Genomic DNA, 20,110 nt, shown 5'->3' on the forward strand with positions numbered 1-20,110 from the left:
CCATTTGCCAGATTCCCAAGTTTGGAAAATCTATTGTGGGTCCTAAAACTTTCTTAACAGTGCAAGAACTTATTTGGTATAATTGTTCTGCAGTTTGTGGGTCATCTGCTCAGTGGCTATATCATGGGGTTAATGGTGACCTCCTCCAAGAGGGCTAATGCCACATGCTGTGTGACCCAGGTCAGCTGTACCCAGAGTCCCTGCCCCTGCAGAAGGCCACTGCTGACCCATGCCTCCACAGGAGATACTCAAACACTCAAAGACAGATATGTCTCAGTCTCTGTGGGGGTCTCTGAGTCCTAGTGCACACAAGGTTTTATTTGAGCCCAAAATAACTGCAGATAGTGACTTCAGCCATGAAATTAAAAGATGCCTGTTCCTTTTGGGAGAAAAGCTATGACCAACCTAGACAGCATATTAAAAAGGAGAGACATTACTTTGCCAACTAAGGTCCATCTAGTCAAGGCTATGGTTTTTCCTGTGGTCATGTATGGATGTGAGAGTTGGACTGTGAAGAAGGCTTGAAGAAGAATTGATGCTTTTGAACTGCGGTATTGGAGAAGACTCTTGAGAGTCCCTTGGACTGCAAGGAGATCCAACCAGTCCATTCTGAAGGAGATCAGCCCTGGGATTTCTTTGGAAGGAATGATGCTGGGGCTGGAACTCCAGTACTTTGGCCACCTCATGCGAAGAGTTGACTCATTGGAAAAGACTCTGATGCTGGGAGGGATTGGGGGGAGGAGGAGAAGGGGACGACAGAGGGTGAGATGGCTGGATGGAATTACTGATTCGATGGACATGAGTCTGAGTGAACTCTGGGAGCTGGTGATGAACAGGGAGGCCTAGTGTGCTGTGATTCATGGGGTCGCAAAGAGTCGGACAGAACTGAGCGACTGAACTGAACTGAACTGGGTCAATGTATCCCCTACCCCCAATTCATAGGTTGAATTACCTAGCCCCAGGATCTGATAGTGAGATCCTTATTTGGAGATCGGGTCTTTGAAGAGTAAATCAAGCTAAAATGAATTTTTAGTGGTAAAGAATCCACCTGCCAGTATAGGAGGTGAAGTAGATGTGGGTTTGATCCTTGTGTTGGGACAATTCCCTAGAGTAATAAATGTCAACCCACTCCAGTATTCTTGCCTGGAAGATTCCATGACAGAGGAACCTGACAGGGTACAGTACATGGGGTTGCAAAGAGTAGGATATGATTGAGCAACTGAGCATCATAGGGTGACCCTTAATACAATATGACTGATTTCTTTATAAAAAGGAGAAGTGTAGACCTGGAGATACTACAGAGGAAAAATGATTTGAAAATACAGAGAGAATATGATGTGGGCATGAAAATAGTCATCTACAAGTGAAAGAGAGAGATCTGGAGGAGATCCATCTCTCACAGCCCTCAGAAGAAACCAATCCTACCAAAACCTTGATTTCAGACCTTTTGGTTTTCAGAACTATGAGACAATAAACTCATTTTAAGCTACCCAGTTTGTGGTACTTTATTACAGATAACAGATTTTATATCCAAAGAAAATAAATGGAATGTACTAACGTATTTATTTTAGAACCTAATGTTAATTTTATTTTAAAACAAAACTCAACACTATGATGAATTCTTGTGGGTTTTGTGGCACTTCATTCATTTAACAAATATTCATTGAGAACAACTATGGACCAGGAATTATTTTAGGCAATGAGGGTACAGCAATGAAAATACAGCAAACAAAAATCCTCGGCATTGTGAAGCTTTTATTCTAGTAGAAAAGAACAAACAGTTGCCAAAAACTATAAATGAATTTGGATAATGACAATAAGGAAATTCGTGTGATGACAATATGAAACATAAGAGAGAGAGGCAAATGGAGTCTTTGGGAAAGGTAAGAACAGTACACTGTGGTCAATTTGCTGCTGATGAAATGGAAACAAACATCTATTGGACCTGGCAATATGAGAACTATTGAAGGGAAGAGCACATGAAAACGTATACTGTTGCTTACAGCTTCAGTGGAGGGAAACAAACCGCATCACCTGGCATAGACAAAGGTACACGCCTGCTTTAAAGAGTTTCAACTCAGTGTGGGGAATACTAATCAACACCCCACTCCCAACATTCAACTTCTTAAGACCTATGTCAGGTGCTGATGGACATCTTGCTGGAAATGTATAATCTAACTTTAATGGTCTTAGGGGTAAATTTAGAAAGCCAACAATCTTCTATTTCCCTGTGAGAAATAAACATGTATGTGTGTTTATTCATATGTATTTATGAATGTATATATGTGTGTATGTATGTGTATCTGCATATATATGTGTGTGTATGTGTGTGTGCATACACATATTTATCTGTTTCTGTATATGTGTACTCCAAATTCGAATGTCATTGCAAACTTCCCCAACAAAGAGCTTTCAAAACAACAGTGATTTTGGAAGGAAAGTAGTTGAGCACAAATCTGACAATTTCTTGATCCATGTGACTCTAACTTAGTTACCTGGTAGCATTCATCTGGCAAGTGGAGTCATTCAAAACTGAGTCCCTCATATGCCCAGTGCCTCAATGAGAAGAGCTGTGGAACTGGGCTCAGATGCATCCAAAGCACGTTCCATCTCAGAGTGTCTCTATGTGGTCTCTATCACAGTAATTAAACCACTTACCTGAAGGCTCAGAGCTTATATATACTAATCCAGAAGCTTCCAGTCCTCTTAAGTCCAGGGAAGAAATTGATATACCATCACTTCTACAGTACTATATTGGTCAAAGCAGTCATAAATCAGACATGGGTAATGGCATTGGTATTTGACATCCTGCAAAAGACCATAACCAGCTAATGACCACTTGCATCAAGATAAATCTCAGGTTTCTGTTTCTCACTCTTTATTCTTTTGGACAAAATACTGAACCATCAGCTTTTAAAGTAAGATCGTTTGGTTACCTATGGTTGAAAGTGAAAGTGATAGTCACTTAGTTGTGTCCAACTCTTTGCGACCCTATGGACTGTAACCCACCAGGCTCCTCTGTCCATGGAATTCTCCAGGCAAGAACACTGGAGTGGGTAGCCATTCCCTTATCCCAGTTGATCATCCCCAAGGATCAAACCCAGTTCTCCTGCGTTGCAGGCAGATTCTTTACCATGTGAGCCACCAGGGAAGCCTCAATGCATGAGACCCAGGTTTCATCCCTGGGTCTAGAAGACCCCCTGGAGAAGGAAATGTCTACCCACCCTGGTATTCTTCCCTGGAGAATCCCATGGTCAGAGGAGCCTGGCAGGCTACAGGCCATGGGGTTGCAAAGAGTCAGATATGACTGAACATTTAACACTATCATAACCTGTGATTATCTACCATCTTTCTGACCTCTTCTTGATTATAGTAAGAACTTTTATTTCAGTGTGATTAGAACTTAAACTTGTCGAGAGAAAGTGATTTTTTCTGATACCACACTATCAAGATGCAGATATTCTCCCAAAATCAATTTCAGGCTCTTTGGCAGTATATTCCTCAATTTACTTGCAAGGAATCAGAAGCTCAGAAGGTAGTGATCATGGCAGCAGACTCTGAATTCTAATTGCATAGATTAAATACTGATTCTATCATACTCATCTGTCCTTGGGCAATCTTCTTAACCTTTCTGTTGTTGAAATCCCTCTTTGATTAAAAAAAAGGGGATAATATAAATAACTTCCATAGTCAGTCGATGTGAGGATTTAGTGTGAGGATTAGTGATTTAACCTAATGCATTCCTCATTATGCTCAATAAATACTAAATAACTGTCAATAGTTCTATTATCAAGAACATCATCACCATTGGAATTTCATCCCCCAGATAAGTCTTTTTTTTGAAGTTTATACTTTATTTTTCTCCCTACAATGCTGTTGCAGTACATTTTTTCTGAATGGAGTAGTTAAGCTGAAAGCCTAAAAATCCATATAATATTTGGTCTTCACAAATGCCCTGGAAAAGCTATGATTATCAGTGTGGTTATTAAATATATTGACTAGAAGCACTGGGGCTTCCCATATAGCACAGTAATACAGAATCCACCTTCCAATGCAGGAGACACAAAAGACACAAGTTTTATCCCTCAGTTGGGATGATCCCCTGGAGTAGGAAATGGCAATCCACTCCAATATTCTTGCCTAGAAAATTCCATGGACAGAGGAGCCTGACCAGCTACAGTTCATGGAGTTTCAAAGAGTCAAACATGACTGAGCAACTAAGCACACACACACACACACACACACACACACACACACACACACACACACACACAAAACACAGAAAGACGGGTCTTTTGAAATTGTAGATCACATTGAAACACTAGAAATAGATATAAGCAATAAACAAATGCAAAAAAAAATAGAGAGACATGAAAATAAAACCTTCTAAGTCAGAAGCATATTTAACGATGCATAAATGCAACTACCTTCTCTTTGGATCTGTCTGATCTGTGCCCACAAATCTATAGAGAGGGTAATACCTATTTTCATAATTCTGTTCCTGCCTCCACCTCCTCTTCTCCTCCCCTTTCTGTCTCTCTCTTTCTCTATCTACCACCCCAGACGCCTCCCTGTCTCTTTCTTTCACAATATCACAAGACTCTCCTAAGGGCCCACAAGGTCCGAGGACGTCATTACTTGAACTAATAACTGCGGTATTCTATCAGGAAGCCCTTGGTTACATTTTGGCTTCTGCTGATTTCTCATCTGGAAAGCATTACTTAAACTTTGAGCTTTCTCTCCCATGAAGAACCTGTGGAAAAATCATATACCTGAAGAGAGTGCCTGAGTCATACTTCATACTCAAAACATATAAATTCACCATTCTTTCCTCCACACCAGAAATAAAATACTTCATCAATTTTGAGGGTAGGAAGAAAAAACATGTAGAAGAGGAAAAATGGAATCTTCCTTTTAAATCATAAAAATGTCTACATTCCTGAATTTATGATGATTAATTCCATGAGTCATAGCTTGAAGCTAAAATAAATATGTTTATTTTTAATTCTGAGATGCCAGTGTTTCATATAATATAAATTTTCTTTAAAAATAAAATGTATCATATAATGAAAATATAAATAAAACTCTGAAGTTTAATTAGTTATTAAATTAGTTTAGAGTCTGAAATGTGTTAAATGTAGCTGTAGATATAACCATGTATCTGCTGAACCACAGCCTCTGACAACTTACCGGTAGTGATGTTTAGTCAGTGATGACTTTCCATAGGGTGCAGTGGAGCTATTGAAACTTTCAGTCACTTGAGGAACAAACCATAGAAATATTCAGAGTATAAATGAGTACCTAAATCTCTACTATTTCCCACAATAATTTTCCAGTGGAGACAATCTTGTCAATACATCCATGTACTTTCTGTATCTGCCCCTTTGTTGATGACAGATCCCCTTTCCAAGGGTTCCTTTCTTCTCCATTCTTCTTTCTATATCCTACAAACTTGTTGTTGTCCCATAAAGTACTGCTTTATCATGTTCATGCATATGGATAGCTACAGCCATTAAGTCTGGATTTTGCCTGTTCATTTAACAAAATCTATCTGTAGTTTTGGGGCTTCCCTCATGGCTCGGATGGTAAAGAATTTGCCTGCAATGCAGGAGACCTAAGTTCAATCCCTGGGCTGGGAAGATCCCCTTGAGAAGGGAATGGCTACCCACTCCAGTATTCTTGCCTGGAGAATTTCGTGGACAGAGGAGCCTGGCTGGCTATAGTCCATGAGGTCTGAAAGAGTCAGACACGACTGAGTGACTAACACTTAACTTTCCATAATTTCTTATTTATTTCCCTGTCAGTAAACACTCTAATCATGACCTTCTAAAATCGTAAGCTCTATCCTTAATGTCCCAGTACCCCACATTTTAAATATAGCAGAGACACATTCGATATACACTGGATTGGTGGTGAATGAAGGAAACAGATTTCTGAAACTGTGGTGATGATTTAATGTCTCAGTGTTTTTGATTTCAATGTAGACAGGAATTTATGAAAGTCACATTATCTTTACAAAATCAATAGGGAAAATTCATAATGTGTAGTTGAATAGAAGTACCATATAATATACTAAATGTTGAAACAAATAGCACTTCATTAGCTAACATAAAAAAGTCTCACAGGTACCTAGATCATCATAATCAGGCCATTGGAAGGATGAATTATTACTGCAAGATGTTAACTATCATTGTATAGGAACTGGTGAATGAAACTTCTAAATATTTATAAACCTCTTAATGTTTTCCTAATTGTTTTAAATGATTAGATACTCCAATGAAATCTGAACACTTGGAGGCCAGATATCATATGTCCTCAACTGCAGGTGAATATCTCAGATTAGACCATTCATGGGAACCACAGAAGAGGTTTGTCACAAATACTGATGTTGTGCCCACTTCCCTAAATTTTCATTCAGTAGGTCTAGAATGGTGTCCTTGAAGGTGCATTATAATTGTAACTTCACATAATTTTGTTTTTAAGTACCCTTGCACCCCATTTGGCATCTGGTCCCATCACTTCATGGGAAATAGATGGGGAAACAGTGGCTGACTTTATTTTGTGGGGCTCCAAAATCACTGCAGATGGTGATTGCAGCCATGAAATTAAAAGACACTTACTCCTTGGAAGAAAAGTTATGACCAACCTAGATAGCATATTCAAAAGCAGAGACATTACTTTGCCAACAAAGGTCCATCTAGTCAAGGCTATGGTTTTTCCAGTGGTCATGTATGGATGTAAGAGTTGGACTATGAAGAAACCTGAGCACTGAAGAATTGATGCTTTTGAACTGTGGTGTTGGAGAAGACTCTTGAGAGTCCCTTGGACTGCAAGGAGATCCAACTAGTCCACTCTAAAGGAGATCAGTCCTGGGTGTTCTTTGGAAGGAATGATGCTAAAGCTAAAACTCCAGTACTTTGGCCACCTGATGCGAAGAGCTAACTCATTTGAAAAGACCCTGATTCTGGGAGGGATTGAGGGCAGGAGGAGAAGGGAATGACAGAGGATGAGATGGCTGGATGGCATCACTGACTTGATGGACGTGAGTTTGAGTGAACTCCGGGAGTTGGTGACGAACAGGGAGGCCTGGTATGCTGTGATTCATGGGGTCGCAAAGAGTCAGACACGACTGAGTGACTGAACTGAACTGTGCCCCATTAGAAAAACAGTAGGACTCTGGTACATTTTGAGGCTTCCCAGGAAGTACAGTAGGAAAGAATTTCCACCTGTCAATATGGGAGATATGGGTTTGATCTTTGGGTCAGGAAGATCCCCTGGAGTAGGAAGTGGCAACATAGTCTAGCATTCTTGCCTGGAAAATTCCATGGTCAAAGTCCGTTGGGTCACTCAAAGTCAGACATGGCTGAACACACTCTTACACAGACTATCTTGTAATAGAAAGTGAAAGTGAAGTCGCTCAGTCGTGTCCAACTCTTTGCAACCCATGGACTGTAGCCTGCACCAGGCTTCTCTGTCCATGGGATTCTCCAGGCAAGAATACTGGAGTGGGTTGCCATTTCCTTCTCCATGGGATCTTCACCACCCTTGGATTGAACCCAGGCTTCTCGCATTGCAGGCAGACGCTTTACCGTCTGAGCCACCAGGGAAGCCCTGATATCTTGTAATAGGCGTTACATAGTTATATAAGAAAGTTCAAACGAATGAATGAACAATTGACAAAATTAAGAAAGAAAATAAGCAACTGAGCCCAAATGAATATATGTAGTTAAGATATGGAAGAAAATTTACCAGCTCTTCTTATAAATGCACATATGTACTTGAAAATGTTTTTAACAATTTGAATGTCATGCCTGTTTATTTATTCCACTCTTTTAGAGATTTTATTTTTCAGTCTTCTGTGGTATTACCTAATAAACTAGATTTGTATATTTCCATCTTAAATTCTTTTTAGTGGCTAAAATACAAGAAACCATTTTGGAGGATCTATTGCTCTATATGAATATCACCAGTCAAAGAAAAAAACACGTGGTGACCTAGTGAGTCAGGTTCAGTGAGTAATGTTTATAACTGCAGATGAGTTCCAATGTTATGAGCTTGTATTCAGCAAAGAGTCATTCCCAGTTACAAGCCCCTATATATCAAGGTGATTGGGAAGCCGTAGTCAGAAGGTAATTTGCAGGCAGTGGGGTACCTGTGATCGTTTACCGGGAAAGTAATAAGAAACAAAACAAAATGAAACAAAGGTAATCACTTCCTGTTGATTCAACACAACATTGCAGGTGAACAAAAGGCAACAATTTTTGTTAAAAATTTTGAAATAAACATTGCTAGTGAAGCATATCAGACAAACATTCAGAATATGCTAATAGTCGTTACCTAGCGTATATTGAAAAGTGGAGTGTTTCCTTTGTTCTTATGCAAACACTGTACTAATTTAAGGTGATTAATTTAGCTACTCTGCATTGTTTTATTTACAAATTTACCAAATAAAAAGGCCAGGTGATACGTCTTTATTATTATGTTTATTTGAAAGAAAAAAATAAGTTAAAATACAATTACTGGGTCCATGGATACAGGATAGAAAAGCCAAACAAAAAAACAAAATATCAGTTCTTATTTGGTCTATACAAATATAGTTTATCCTAGTCTTGTATAGGAGTTTAGGCTTCATAGTTTTGAAAAATGTTTATTATAATTGAATATTATTGGTTGTTTTCATGTGTGTATCTCCACATATATTTTATTGATATGACAAGATGGTGATAAAAAATGAAGAAACAATGGCAGAATTTTGTCTAATTGTGACTTTTCATACTTTTGACCTACTTACACTGGAATCACCTATAGTAGTTGTTAATGTCAGGGGAGATCATTCAGAGGACATGAATGCCAATTGACTAGCAAGCTGAACCCAGGTAATCAGAGGCTCCTCACCCTCTTCTCTGCCCTTGTAATAATTTTTCTGCCAACATTTCCCAGAGCGGGAGCTATGTCCAAGGACAGTCTTCAGAGAGAAAGGTTTCAGGATATAAGGTTGATATATAAAAGTCAACCTCTTTCCTATTTACCAGCAATAAAGAAGTAGACTTTGATTTAAAAATACAATGCCATTTAGGTTAGCTTCACTTAAAAAGAGATACTTGGGGTTAAATTTAACAATAAAAGGTATGAAATCTATATGAGGAAAACTATAAAAGTCTCAATAAAGAAACAAGAAGTAAATAAATGGAGATATCTGTTATATGCATGGATAGGCAAGACTCAATATTATCAAGATGTTAATTCTGCCTGACCATATCAATACATTCAGTGGGATACCAATCAAATCCAAGACATTTTTTATAGGTATTGACAAACCTATTTTACAGTTTTTAGGTAAAAGCTAGAAAAGATCATTGCAACCCACTCCAGTATTCTTTCCTGTAAAATCCCAAGGACAGCAAAGCCTGGTGGGCTACAGTTCATGGGGCTGTAAAGAGTGAGACATTACTGAGCACATTCAACAGTTTTAGAAACAAAGGAACTGTAAAGCCATGGATAGACATGGAGGATCCTTAAATGCCCATTACTAATTGAAGAGGCCAATCTGAAAAGGTTGCACACTATATGGTTCTAATTATATGACATTTTTGAGGAAGCAAAATTAAGGAGACAGTAAAATGATCAGTGATTGCCAAAGGCTGAGGGGAGGGAGGGATGAATAGGTGGAAAAGAGAGGATTTTTAGGGCAGTTAAAGTATTCTATGTTATGCTGTAATGAATACATATTATTATACATGGATCCAAACCCATAGAATATGCAACACCAAGAGTGATCTCTAATGTAAATTATATACTTTGGGTGATCAGTTCAGTTGCTCAGTCATGTCTGACTCTTTGTGACCCCATGAATCACAGCACGCCAGGCCTCCCTGTCCATCACCATCTCCTGGAGTTCACTCAAACTCACATCCATCGAGTCAGTGATGCCATCCAGCCATCTCATCCTCAGTCGTCCCCTTCTCCTCCTGCCCCCAATCCCTCCCAGCAACAGAGTCTTTTCCAATGAGTCAAAACTTTGCATAAGGTGGCCAAAGTACTGGAGTTTCAGATTAAGCATCATTCCTTCCAAAGAACACCGAGGACTGATCTCCTTTAGAGTGGACTAGTTGGATCTCCTTTCAGTCCAAGGGACTCTCAAAAGTCTTCTCCAACACCACAGTTCAAAAGCATCAATTCTTCTGCGCTCAGGTTTCTTCCCAGTCCAACTCTCCCATCCATACATGACCACTGGAAAAACCATAGCCTTGACTAGATGGACCTTTGTTGTCAAAGTAATGTCTCTGCTTTTCTATATGCTATCTAGGTTGGTCATAACTTTCCTTCCAAGGAGTAAGCATCTTTTAATTTCATGGCTGCAATCACCATCTGCAGTGATTTTGGAGCCCCAATAAATAAAGTCAGCCATTGTTTCCTCATCTATTTCCCATGAAGTTATGGGACCAGATGCCATGGTGATAATGATGTGCTAATAATGTAGGTTTATCAGTTGTAACAAATGCACTATTTTAGTACAGAATGTGGCTAGTCTGGGAGGTGGTGTACAGTCTGGAGAAAAAGGGTACATGATAACTCTATTTTCTTAATTTTACTGTGGACCTAAAACTACTGTAAAATAATAAAGTGCTACTGAAAAGGAAAAAACTAAAGTAACTGTACACCAGCTATATTCTAGACTACCCCACTCAGGAACATCTGGGCTATATGTTGGAATCATATTATTATATAAGGGGATCATGTGGCTATGGCAATTTGCCCTATAACCTGTGTGCCCTCAGGCAAGGTCATAGCTTAGTACATGCAAATGAGCCATTCTCAGGAGAATTGAGTGTTTAAATGATTCCTTAGATAATCATTTCTGAGAAATATGTGTCAATTCTAGATATGCTCTTTTCTTTCCGTAAGCAAATTTCTTTGACAAATTTCTTCCCATTTCATGTCATAGTGGCGCAATTATAAAAGAAAGGAGATAATGAAATTATTAGATCTGTGCTATAAAACAGGGTTTGTGTTAATTCTTCTTCTCTGATGCTTTCAAATGAATGACATTCAGATTGCATAAAATATCTGTCATTCACTTTGGAGATAGATGGGAGGGAAGGTTCAAGACGGAGGTGACGTGTATACACCTATGGCTGATTCATGTTTATGTTTGACAGCAATTATCCTTCAATTAAAAAATAAATAAGTTTAAAAAAAGATTTTATTTTCATATTTGTATATTCTACAAATATTACTGTAATGATTTCTTTGTAAAATATCCTGGATAGTAATCTCATATTTCTACATATCAGAGGTAAGTCCCTTTGTTTTTCAGAATGGCATCTTTTATTTAATTTTAGAAAGTATAAATTTCTTTCATTAAATGTTTTCATAAACTCTTAACCTGTTCCCCTCTGCATCAATTAACTTTTTTCTTATATAATTATTTATGGGAAAAAAACATTGTTCTTTTTAATAAGAATGCTTGAGGCTTTTTCATATCCATGGATTAGATGAATCATTTATTATCATATTATTATAATTCATTTCGATATGAATAATTTTCATTCTTATTTAGCTTCAGGAAGGTTCTCCTAAACTTCCTCCACTATATGTCCACAAGTATTAAAAGCTGGAATTCTATTTTCCTGGGGCCTGTGGCTCTCACTCAAAGTAATTACATGTGCAATCAAGTCAGTAAAGAAAAAAATAAATAAATAACATAGTGGTTAAGTGTCCTATATTCTAGAACTCTGTTGCTTTTTCGATGATCCAGTGGATGTTGGCAATTTTATCTCTGGCTCCTCTGCCTTTTCTAAAACCAGCTTGAACATCTGGAAGTTCACGTTTCACGTATTGTTGAAGCCTGGGTTGGAGAATTTTGAGCATTACTTTACTAGTGTGTGAGATGAGTGCAATTGTGCAACAGTTTGAGCATTCTTAGGCATTGCCTTTCTTGGGGATTGAAATGAAAACTGACCTTTTCCAGTCCTGTGACCACTGCTGCGTTTTCCAAATTTGCTGGCATATTGAGTGCAGCACTTTCACGGCATCATCTTTTAGGATTTGAAATAGCTCAACTGAATTCCCTCACCTCCACTAGTTTTGCTCATAGGGATGGCTTCCAAAGGCCCACTTGACTTCACATTCCAGGATGTCTGGCTCTAGGTGAGTGATCACACCATTGTGATTATCTGGATTGTGAAGATCTTTTTTGTATAGTTATTCTGTATATTCTTGCCACCTCTCCACTGGATCATTGAAAAAGCAAGAGAGTTCCAGAAAAAATATGTATTTATGCTTTATTGACTATGCCAAAGCCTTTGATGGTGAGGATCACAACAAACTGTGGGAAATTCTTAAAGAGATGGGAATACCAGACCACATGACCTGCCTCTTGAGAAATCTGTATGCAGGTCAGGAAGCAACAGTTAGAACTGGACATGGAACAACAGACTGGTTCCAAATAGGAAAAGGAGTACGTCAAGGCTGTATATTGTCACCCTGCTTATTTAACTTATATGCAGAGTGCATCAAGAGAAACGCTGGGCTGGAAGAAGCACAAGCTGGAATCATGATTGACAGGAGAAATATCAATAACCTCAAATATGCAGATGACACCACCCTTATGGCAGCAAGTGAAGAGGAACTAAAAAGCCTCTTGATGAAAGTGAAAGAGGAGAGTGAAAAAGTTGGCTTAAAGCTCAACATTCAGAAAACTAAGATCATGGCATCTGGTCCCATCGTTTCATGGGAAATAGATGGGGAAACAGTGGAAACAGTGATTGGCTTTATTTCTGGGGCTCCAAAATCACTGCAGATGGTGACTGCAGCCATGAAAGTCAAAGATACTTAGTCCTTGGAAGAAAAGTTATGACCAAACTAGACAGCATTTTAAAAAGCAGAGACATTACTTTGCCAACAGTTCCATCTAGCCAAAGCTGTGGTTTTTCCAGTAGTCGTGTATGGATGTGAAAGGTGGACTATAAGGAAAGCTGAGCACCGAATAATTGATGCTTTTGAACTGTGATGTTGGAGAAGACTCGAGACTGCAAGGAGATCCAAGCTGTCCATCCTAAAGGAAATCCGTCCTGAATATTCATTAGGACTGATCCTGAAGCTGAAACTCCAATCCTTTGGCCACCTGATGCAAATGACTGACTCACTGGAAAGACCCTGATGCTGGGAAATATAGAAGGTGGGAGGAGAAGGGAATGGCAGAGGATGAGAAGGTTGGATGCCGTCTACAACTCAATGGACATGACTTTGAGTAAACCACAGGAGTAGTGATGGACAGGGAGGCCTGGCATGCTACAGACCATGGAGTTGCACAGAGTCTGACTTGACTGAGTGACTGAACTGAAGACATATTTGGTAGTTCTAATATAAATGTGACCTGCTGGAAAATTTGTTTCAGTTTTAAATGTAAGGCTCCATTGACAGAGCTGTGTGTGTGTGTGTGTGTGTGTGTGTGTGTGTGTGTGTGTGTGTGTGTTTCTCTATGTGTGTGTATCTGTGTGGTGTGTTTACCTACGCATAATTACATATGACATATATAATTTGTATCTATTGAATGTCACTGCAAGACAAAACGTATTACATGTCACTGCAAGACAATTAATGTGACTTTACATATAATTTTTCAAACAATCTCATCACTTTCTTTATTTTGCTCATGTACTTAGATGTAGTTTTTATTATAGTTGTTATTTCCTGACAAAAAGTAGTCAGTTTCTTAGTCTTGATAAATATTAAAGTACTACCTGCCTATAATCTTTTTCAAGTGTCTACACTCTGCCAATGTTTTCATCATCAAAATTTGACAACCCTTTCGGAAAACTATGTAAATTGTTGTGTAAGGAGAAAAATTAACCTCTGCTCAAATCATCTGAGCTGACACTTAGGATGAGCACAAATCATGAAATATTCAACTCACCAGCGGAAGGAAAGAGCAAGGACCACAAGTCTACCTCTGATGGGCCTGTCACCCCAAGGAACGCCAAGCAATGGGATATCTTCATTTGTCCCTTAGTATCTATAGATTCCCTTTGGACCTATGGTTGCAAACAAATATTTACATGAGACAGTTTTAATAACATGGGCAGGTAATGTATGTCTCAAAACCCTGACTTTCTCTCAAAAGCATTTCAGTTAAAACTACTTTTCTTAAATGGTACAGATGAACCTATTTGTAGAGCAGGAATAGAGGTGCAGACATAGAGAATGGACTTGTGGGAACTGAGAGGGAGGATTATTGAGAGACTTACATTAACATATATATGCTACCATATGTAAAATAGCTAGCTAGTGGGAAGCTGCTGTATAACTCAGAGAGCTCATCTCAGTACTCTGTGATGAACCAAATGGGTGGAATTGGGGACAGGGAAGGGAGGCTCAAGAGGGAGGGGATAAATGTATACATATGGCAGATTCATGACGTTGAACAGCACGAACTAACACAACACTGTTGAGCAATTATATTCCAATAAAAACATTAAAAGATCTACTTTTCTTAAAATGAAAATAAAGAGATATATATAGCTATATTGCTTTTCATTTAATGTATAATCCATGCTATTCTGTTTAAAACATGTATTACAGGAGTTATTAGAACTGCCTTACATAATATGGACAGAGAAGCCAGAGAACATTACTCAGTGGTCATTCAAGCCAAAGACATGGCTGGGCAAGTTGGAGGGCTTTCAGGATCCACCACAGTCAACATCACCCTGACAGATGTCAATGACAACCCCCCAAGGTTTCCTCAGAGTAAGTACATGTTTCTTTTGATCTGCACTTATCATTATTCATTTATGTAAAACAAACTGAAAAACAGCTAAGCCTTGAACAATATGGACTTGAGATGCAAGAGTCTACTTATTTATTTTTCTCAGTAGTAAGTGCTATAGGACTACATGACTAGATCAGTGGTTGGGTGTATCTGCAGATAATGAGGAACCTGGATACAGAAAGCTGACTATAAGTTATATGTATGGACAGTGTAGAGGTTGGATGCTCCTAACTCTCACATTTTTCAAGGGTCAACTGTACTTGGATGTATAATGTCATGTGACTATTCTCTTAAATGGAAAGATTGTGTTTGTACAGTCTTTTTTTTATACACAAGACTAAAGAAATCACTCCATCTGTTGTCTCCTGAACTTGGTAGATAGATGTCACTATCTGGATGATAGTGGATAAAGATATCTGGATATAAAGATATCATCACTGGATAAAGATATCATCACTAGATAAAGATATCATCACTATCTGGATGATACTGGATAAAGATATCCATTTCAATTGACATCAGGGTTAAATACTAAAAATGAGATAGTAGTACTAAGAAATGATACTTTGTATTTGCTGAAGTATTTATGTATTACTAATGAATTCCTGGAGGTATTCAGAATAAACATTTTGATATGGACATTCTTCTCTTGGAAAACTATTGAATATGTACTGTTTGTGGGATGATTTTTTTTTAAATTCTTCATATTAGGAATGAATGCTCTTCACATACACAGAGAGGCATACCATCCAATGGCAAGGTATTGCAAATAAAATAAGCTGCAATCTCAGAGTAGAATATAAACCTTGTGAGTGGAGAGCCCACCAGGCGATTCAAGGAGAGAGTATCAGTTTTGTGAGTTCAGAATGAAATACTGTTTATGACACCTTCAGAAAGGGAAGGAAACATATTTGAGTATTTCTAATATGGCAGAAGCTGTGTGTAGCATTTTATAGTATAACCATTAATTATTTAAAAATCCTGAGGGGAGCTGTCCTTCTTGCACATGATGTTTAAAAAGTATAAAAGACAGAATGAAGTAAGTCATAAAGAGAAAAATAAATATCATCAGTTAAGTTCAGTTCAGTCACTCGGTTGTGTCCGACTCTGTGTGACCCCATGAATCGCAGCACCCCAGGCCTCCCTGTCCATCACCAACTCCCGGAGTTCACTCAAACTCATATCCATTGAGTTGGTGATGCCATCCAGCCATCTCATCCTCTGTCGTCCCCTTCTCTTCCTGCCCCCAATTCCTCCCAGCATCAGGGGCTTTTTCAATGAGTCAACTCTTTGCATCAGGTGCCCAGAATATTGGAGTTTCGGCTTTAGCATCAGTCCTTCCAAAGAACACCCAAGACTGATCTCCTTTAGAATGGATTGGTTGAAAAAACAACTTAGCAAATATCATCAAAAAGTTAGAGACAAGTAGCTGCAGCAGTGATTTTTAGAAAAATTTGCAGAGGCATATTTTAAATAAAACAAGTAATGGACATACAGATGGCTAACAAACACACGAAAAGATGCTCAACATCACTCATTATCAGAGAAATGCAAATCAAAACCACAATGAGGTATCATTTCACACCAGTCAGAATGGCTGTGATCCAAAAGTCTACAAATAGTGATGAGTTTTAAGGACAAAAGAAATTTCAGAGGTAAAGAATTTTGTCTATTTGTGTTTATAGTCCAAGGAATACAATTCAACTTCAATAAATCTGGGGTGAGGAAGAAAATAAACTCTGTAACAAAGTAGACAGGGTGGCAAGTCAACGACTGCTCTCCACAAGTCAGTGTGAAAGGCTTACCCAGCCTTATCTCTCAGTATTGTTCTCAGTACTCAATGGAATACTGCCTGTTTCGAAAACACAGCAAGAATATGCATATTCTTATATCAGTCTAGAATTTTTCACTCACATTCCTTTGTTTGTGATAGACACTCAATTGTGTCTGACTCTTTGTGACCCCATGAACTATAACCCTACAGGCTCCTCTGTCCATGGAATTTTCCAGGAAAGAATACTGGATTGATTTATCATTTTCTCCAGGGGATCTTCCTAAATCAGAGATTAAACCTGAGTCTCCTGTATTGAAGGCAGATACTTTACCATCTGAGCCACCAGGACTACCACATTCCTTTGTTTAAAAGGCCTCTTAAAAGTTTCTCTGAACTCCATCACAGAATTAGCAGACAGTTAATTAACCCTTGGTTTCTGTAACATGGCCTTTCCCATGTACTTTTATGCTATATTTGTCTCCATAGGTGCACATCTCCCCTACACTGTGGGTCCCTCTAAGTAAGAATGATGCTTGATTTGTCTTTGTAACATTAAGTGTTTAGATTTGTGCCCAGCCCTGGATAAATGGTTATGAAATGAATAAATAAATGAGTTGAATTTAAATACTCTGTCAAACTGCTATTGTTAAAAGACCATGGATAAAGATAGGCAAGTTGAATTCATGGTTAGGCAAAGCTACTTTAAAATTTCAATTCTAAGGACAAGATTATGTGACTTGGTTCTTTCAAGTGGCTTTTGCTCTATGAAGAAAACATGTTTAAAAGAAAATTATAAGTGATAGATAAGTCCATATTATTAAATTATGAAATATAATTAAATTCCAAGTCATTTTACAAAATTGCAGTGTATTTTTGTATTCATTTAACCCCTTATTCCACACAATATGCATATACACATATTTCATTATGAGACAAGTGTAATCGGATGGTGACTGTAGCTGTGAAATTAAAAGATGCTTGCTCCTTGGAAGAAAAGCTATGACAAACTTAGACAACATATTAAAAAGCAGAGACATCACTTTATGGACAAAGGTCCATATTGTCAAAGGTATGGTTTTCCAGTAGTCATGTACGGATGTGAAAGTGGGACCATAAAGAAGCCTGAGTGCCAAAGAATTGATGCTTTTGAACTGTGGTGCTGGAGAAGACTCTTGAGAATCCCTCGGACTGCAAGGAGCTCAAATAGGTCAATCCTAAAGGAAATTAACCTTGAATATTCATTATAAAGACTGGTGCTGAAACTCTGAAACTTTGGCCAATTATATGTGAAGAGGCAACTCATTGGTAAAGACCCTGATGCTGGGAAAGATTGAAGGCTGGAGGAGAAGGATGAGGATGAGATTGTTGGATAGCATCATCAATTCAATGGACATGAGTTGATCGGACTCTGGGAGATAGTGAAGGACAGGGGAGCCAGATGTGCTGCAGTCAACAGGGTGGCAAAGTGTTGGACTAAACAACAACAAAACCCTTTTATAGAATAAGGAGTTGATTAGTTGATTTAGTCACTAAGTCATGTCCGACTCTTTTACGACCTCATGGCCTGTAGCATACCTCCTTCCTCTGCCCATGGGATTTACAAGGCAAAATTACTGGAGTGGGTTTCATTTCCTTCTTCAGAGAATCTTCCTGATCCAGGGATCGAATTTGCATCTCCCAGGTCTCCTGTATTGCAGGCAGCATCTTTACTACTGACCCACCAGAGACTAAAGTTCAAAGTTTGTTTGTTTGTTTGTTTGTTTGTTTGTTTTTAAAGAGGTAATGAGTGAGTGCTGAATTAGGCGGAATATAAACTTTATTATAATTACAACACCAACCTCATTTTCAACCTATGTTATTTAAGTAGATTCTACCACCGCTATTTTTAAGATGTATATTAATATTATAACCCTTATTATAATAGAGTGAAAAACTTATTCAGGGGGCTCGATAAACTGATTTTAACCAGACAAGCCCATTAAAACTTATTTTAGAAATCACCAAAAAATCAGAAAATGGTGATGAATAAAGAAAAATGTATCCCTAACTTTATTTTGATCTATGATTGTTGCTGAAGCATCAGTTCATAGTGAAACAATTGTTTAACTTGACAAAGAATAAATGAATACTCTTTGAGTGAACTCATTACATTAATCACTAATGGGATCGACATATCTTCAGTCTCCCCAGAATGACTGACAACTGTCAATTCTGCCACATGATGATATGCTCTTAGTGTGTTGAAACAAAGGCAGTACACACCCAGAACTTCACACTCTGATTTGTTTAAAAGATATTTTATTTTGCACCCATACCGCTTTAAACACATTGCTGCTCTCAGAATGATTTGGTGTCACCACAATAAGAGTAGCTTGCAATATTCTTTAATTTTCCCAAAAGCATTATAACTCATCAAATGAAAAAAAAAAAAAAAAAAAGACAAACTATATCTTGGGAAACTTTGCAAATTGTTTGAAAAAAAAACAATGATATATATTATGAAGACTTGCCTACATAAAGCACCATGAAATACACAAATATAAACACAGTTCAAATCCTATAAAGATCTTATCCAGTGATTAAATAGACCCAGTAATCTAATTGTTTCTCTTAAGGTGTTCTTGGTTGTTTGTTTTACATTTTTTCTGACATTTATTTTTCTGTTTTTCTCTTTAGCTGTGAAAGCCATGTTACAGCAAGACAATATCTGGCACACATTTTTAACATTGCATTTTTCTTTCTTCTGTTAATTTACCATGGCCTCAGTTTCTTACCTCTTATATTTCAATTTAAAGCTACCACTGTATCTTTTCTAAATTAGAGTATAATCACTTTACAATGTTCTGTTGGCTTCTGCTGTGCCCTCCCATTTGAGACTTCCTACCATCCTCCACCCCATCCCACCTCACTAGGATATCACAGAGCACTGAGCTGAGCTCTCTGTGCTATACATCAGGTTCCCACTAGCTATTTATTTCACACGTGGTAGTGTATATATATCAATCCTACTCTCCCAATTCACCCCCACATCCCATGTCCATATGTCCTATCTCTACATCTGCTTATCTATTCTTGCCCTGCAAATAGGTTCATGTGTACCATTTTTCTAGATTCCACATGTGTGTGTTAATATATTTGTTTTTCTTTTTCTGGCTTACTTCACTCTGTATGACAGACTCTAGGTCTATCTACTTTATCTTAATTTAAGCTGCATAGGTTTTGAGTAAGCATTTGAGAGTAAGAGAGGGGACTAGACTAATAATTTGCTTTACAAAGACTCTGCACTAGGGAGATACAAACGCAGTGGCCTGGAATACAAGACAAACAAAGGTCCAGGTAAAAGCAGGCTGCCTGTGAGTATCAGGGAGGTTATAGGGGAGAACAGAGACTGGAAGGTATATATACAGCTAAGAGGACAGCCACTGCTCAATTCTAGTAATGCCTGTATGTAGGCAGGCAAGTATTAGGAATGGGAACTACTTGCAAGACTTGCAGTGTAAGAGAACAAATCAATATATCTGTGGCTTGAATCTTTACTTCAAGGACACAAGTTTCCTAGTTCT

At 38.2% G+C, this 20,110-nt stretch overlaps 1 protein-coding gene across 1 annotated transcript in view; it reads left to right on the top strand.

Annotated features, from left to right (window-relative positions):
* CDH18 (cadherin 18) overlaps positions 1–20,110 on the top strand; it is a 417,078-nt gene that overhangs the window by 241,091 nt on the left and 155,877 nt on the right. The window contains exon 4 of the mRNA XM_052659026.1: positions 14,584–14,751. Coding sequence (XP_052514986.1) covers positions 14,584–14,751 — 168 coding nt within the window. The remainder of the gene's footprint in view (positions 1–14,583; positions 14,752–20,110) is intronic.

Source organism: Budorcas taxicolor, chromosome 20 (assembly GCF_023091745.1).
Source record: "Budorcas taxicolor isolate Tak-1 chromosome 20, Takin1.1, whole genome shotgun sequence".
Taxonomy (NCBI): domain Eukaryota; kingdom Metazoa; phylum Chordata; class Mammalia; order Artiodactyla; family Bovidae; genus Budorcas; species Budorcas taxicolor.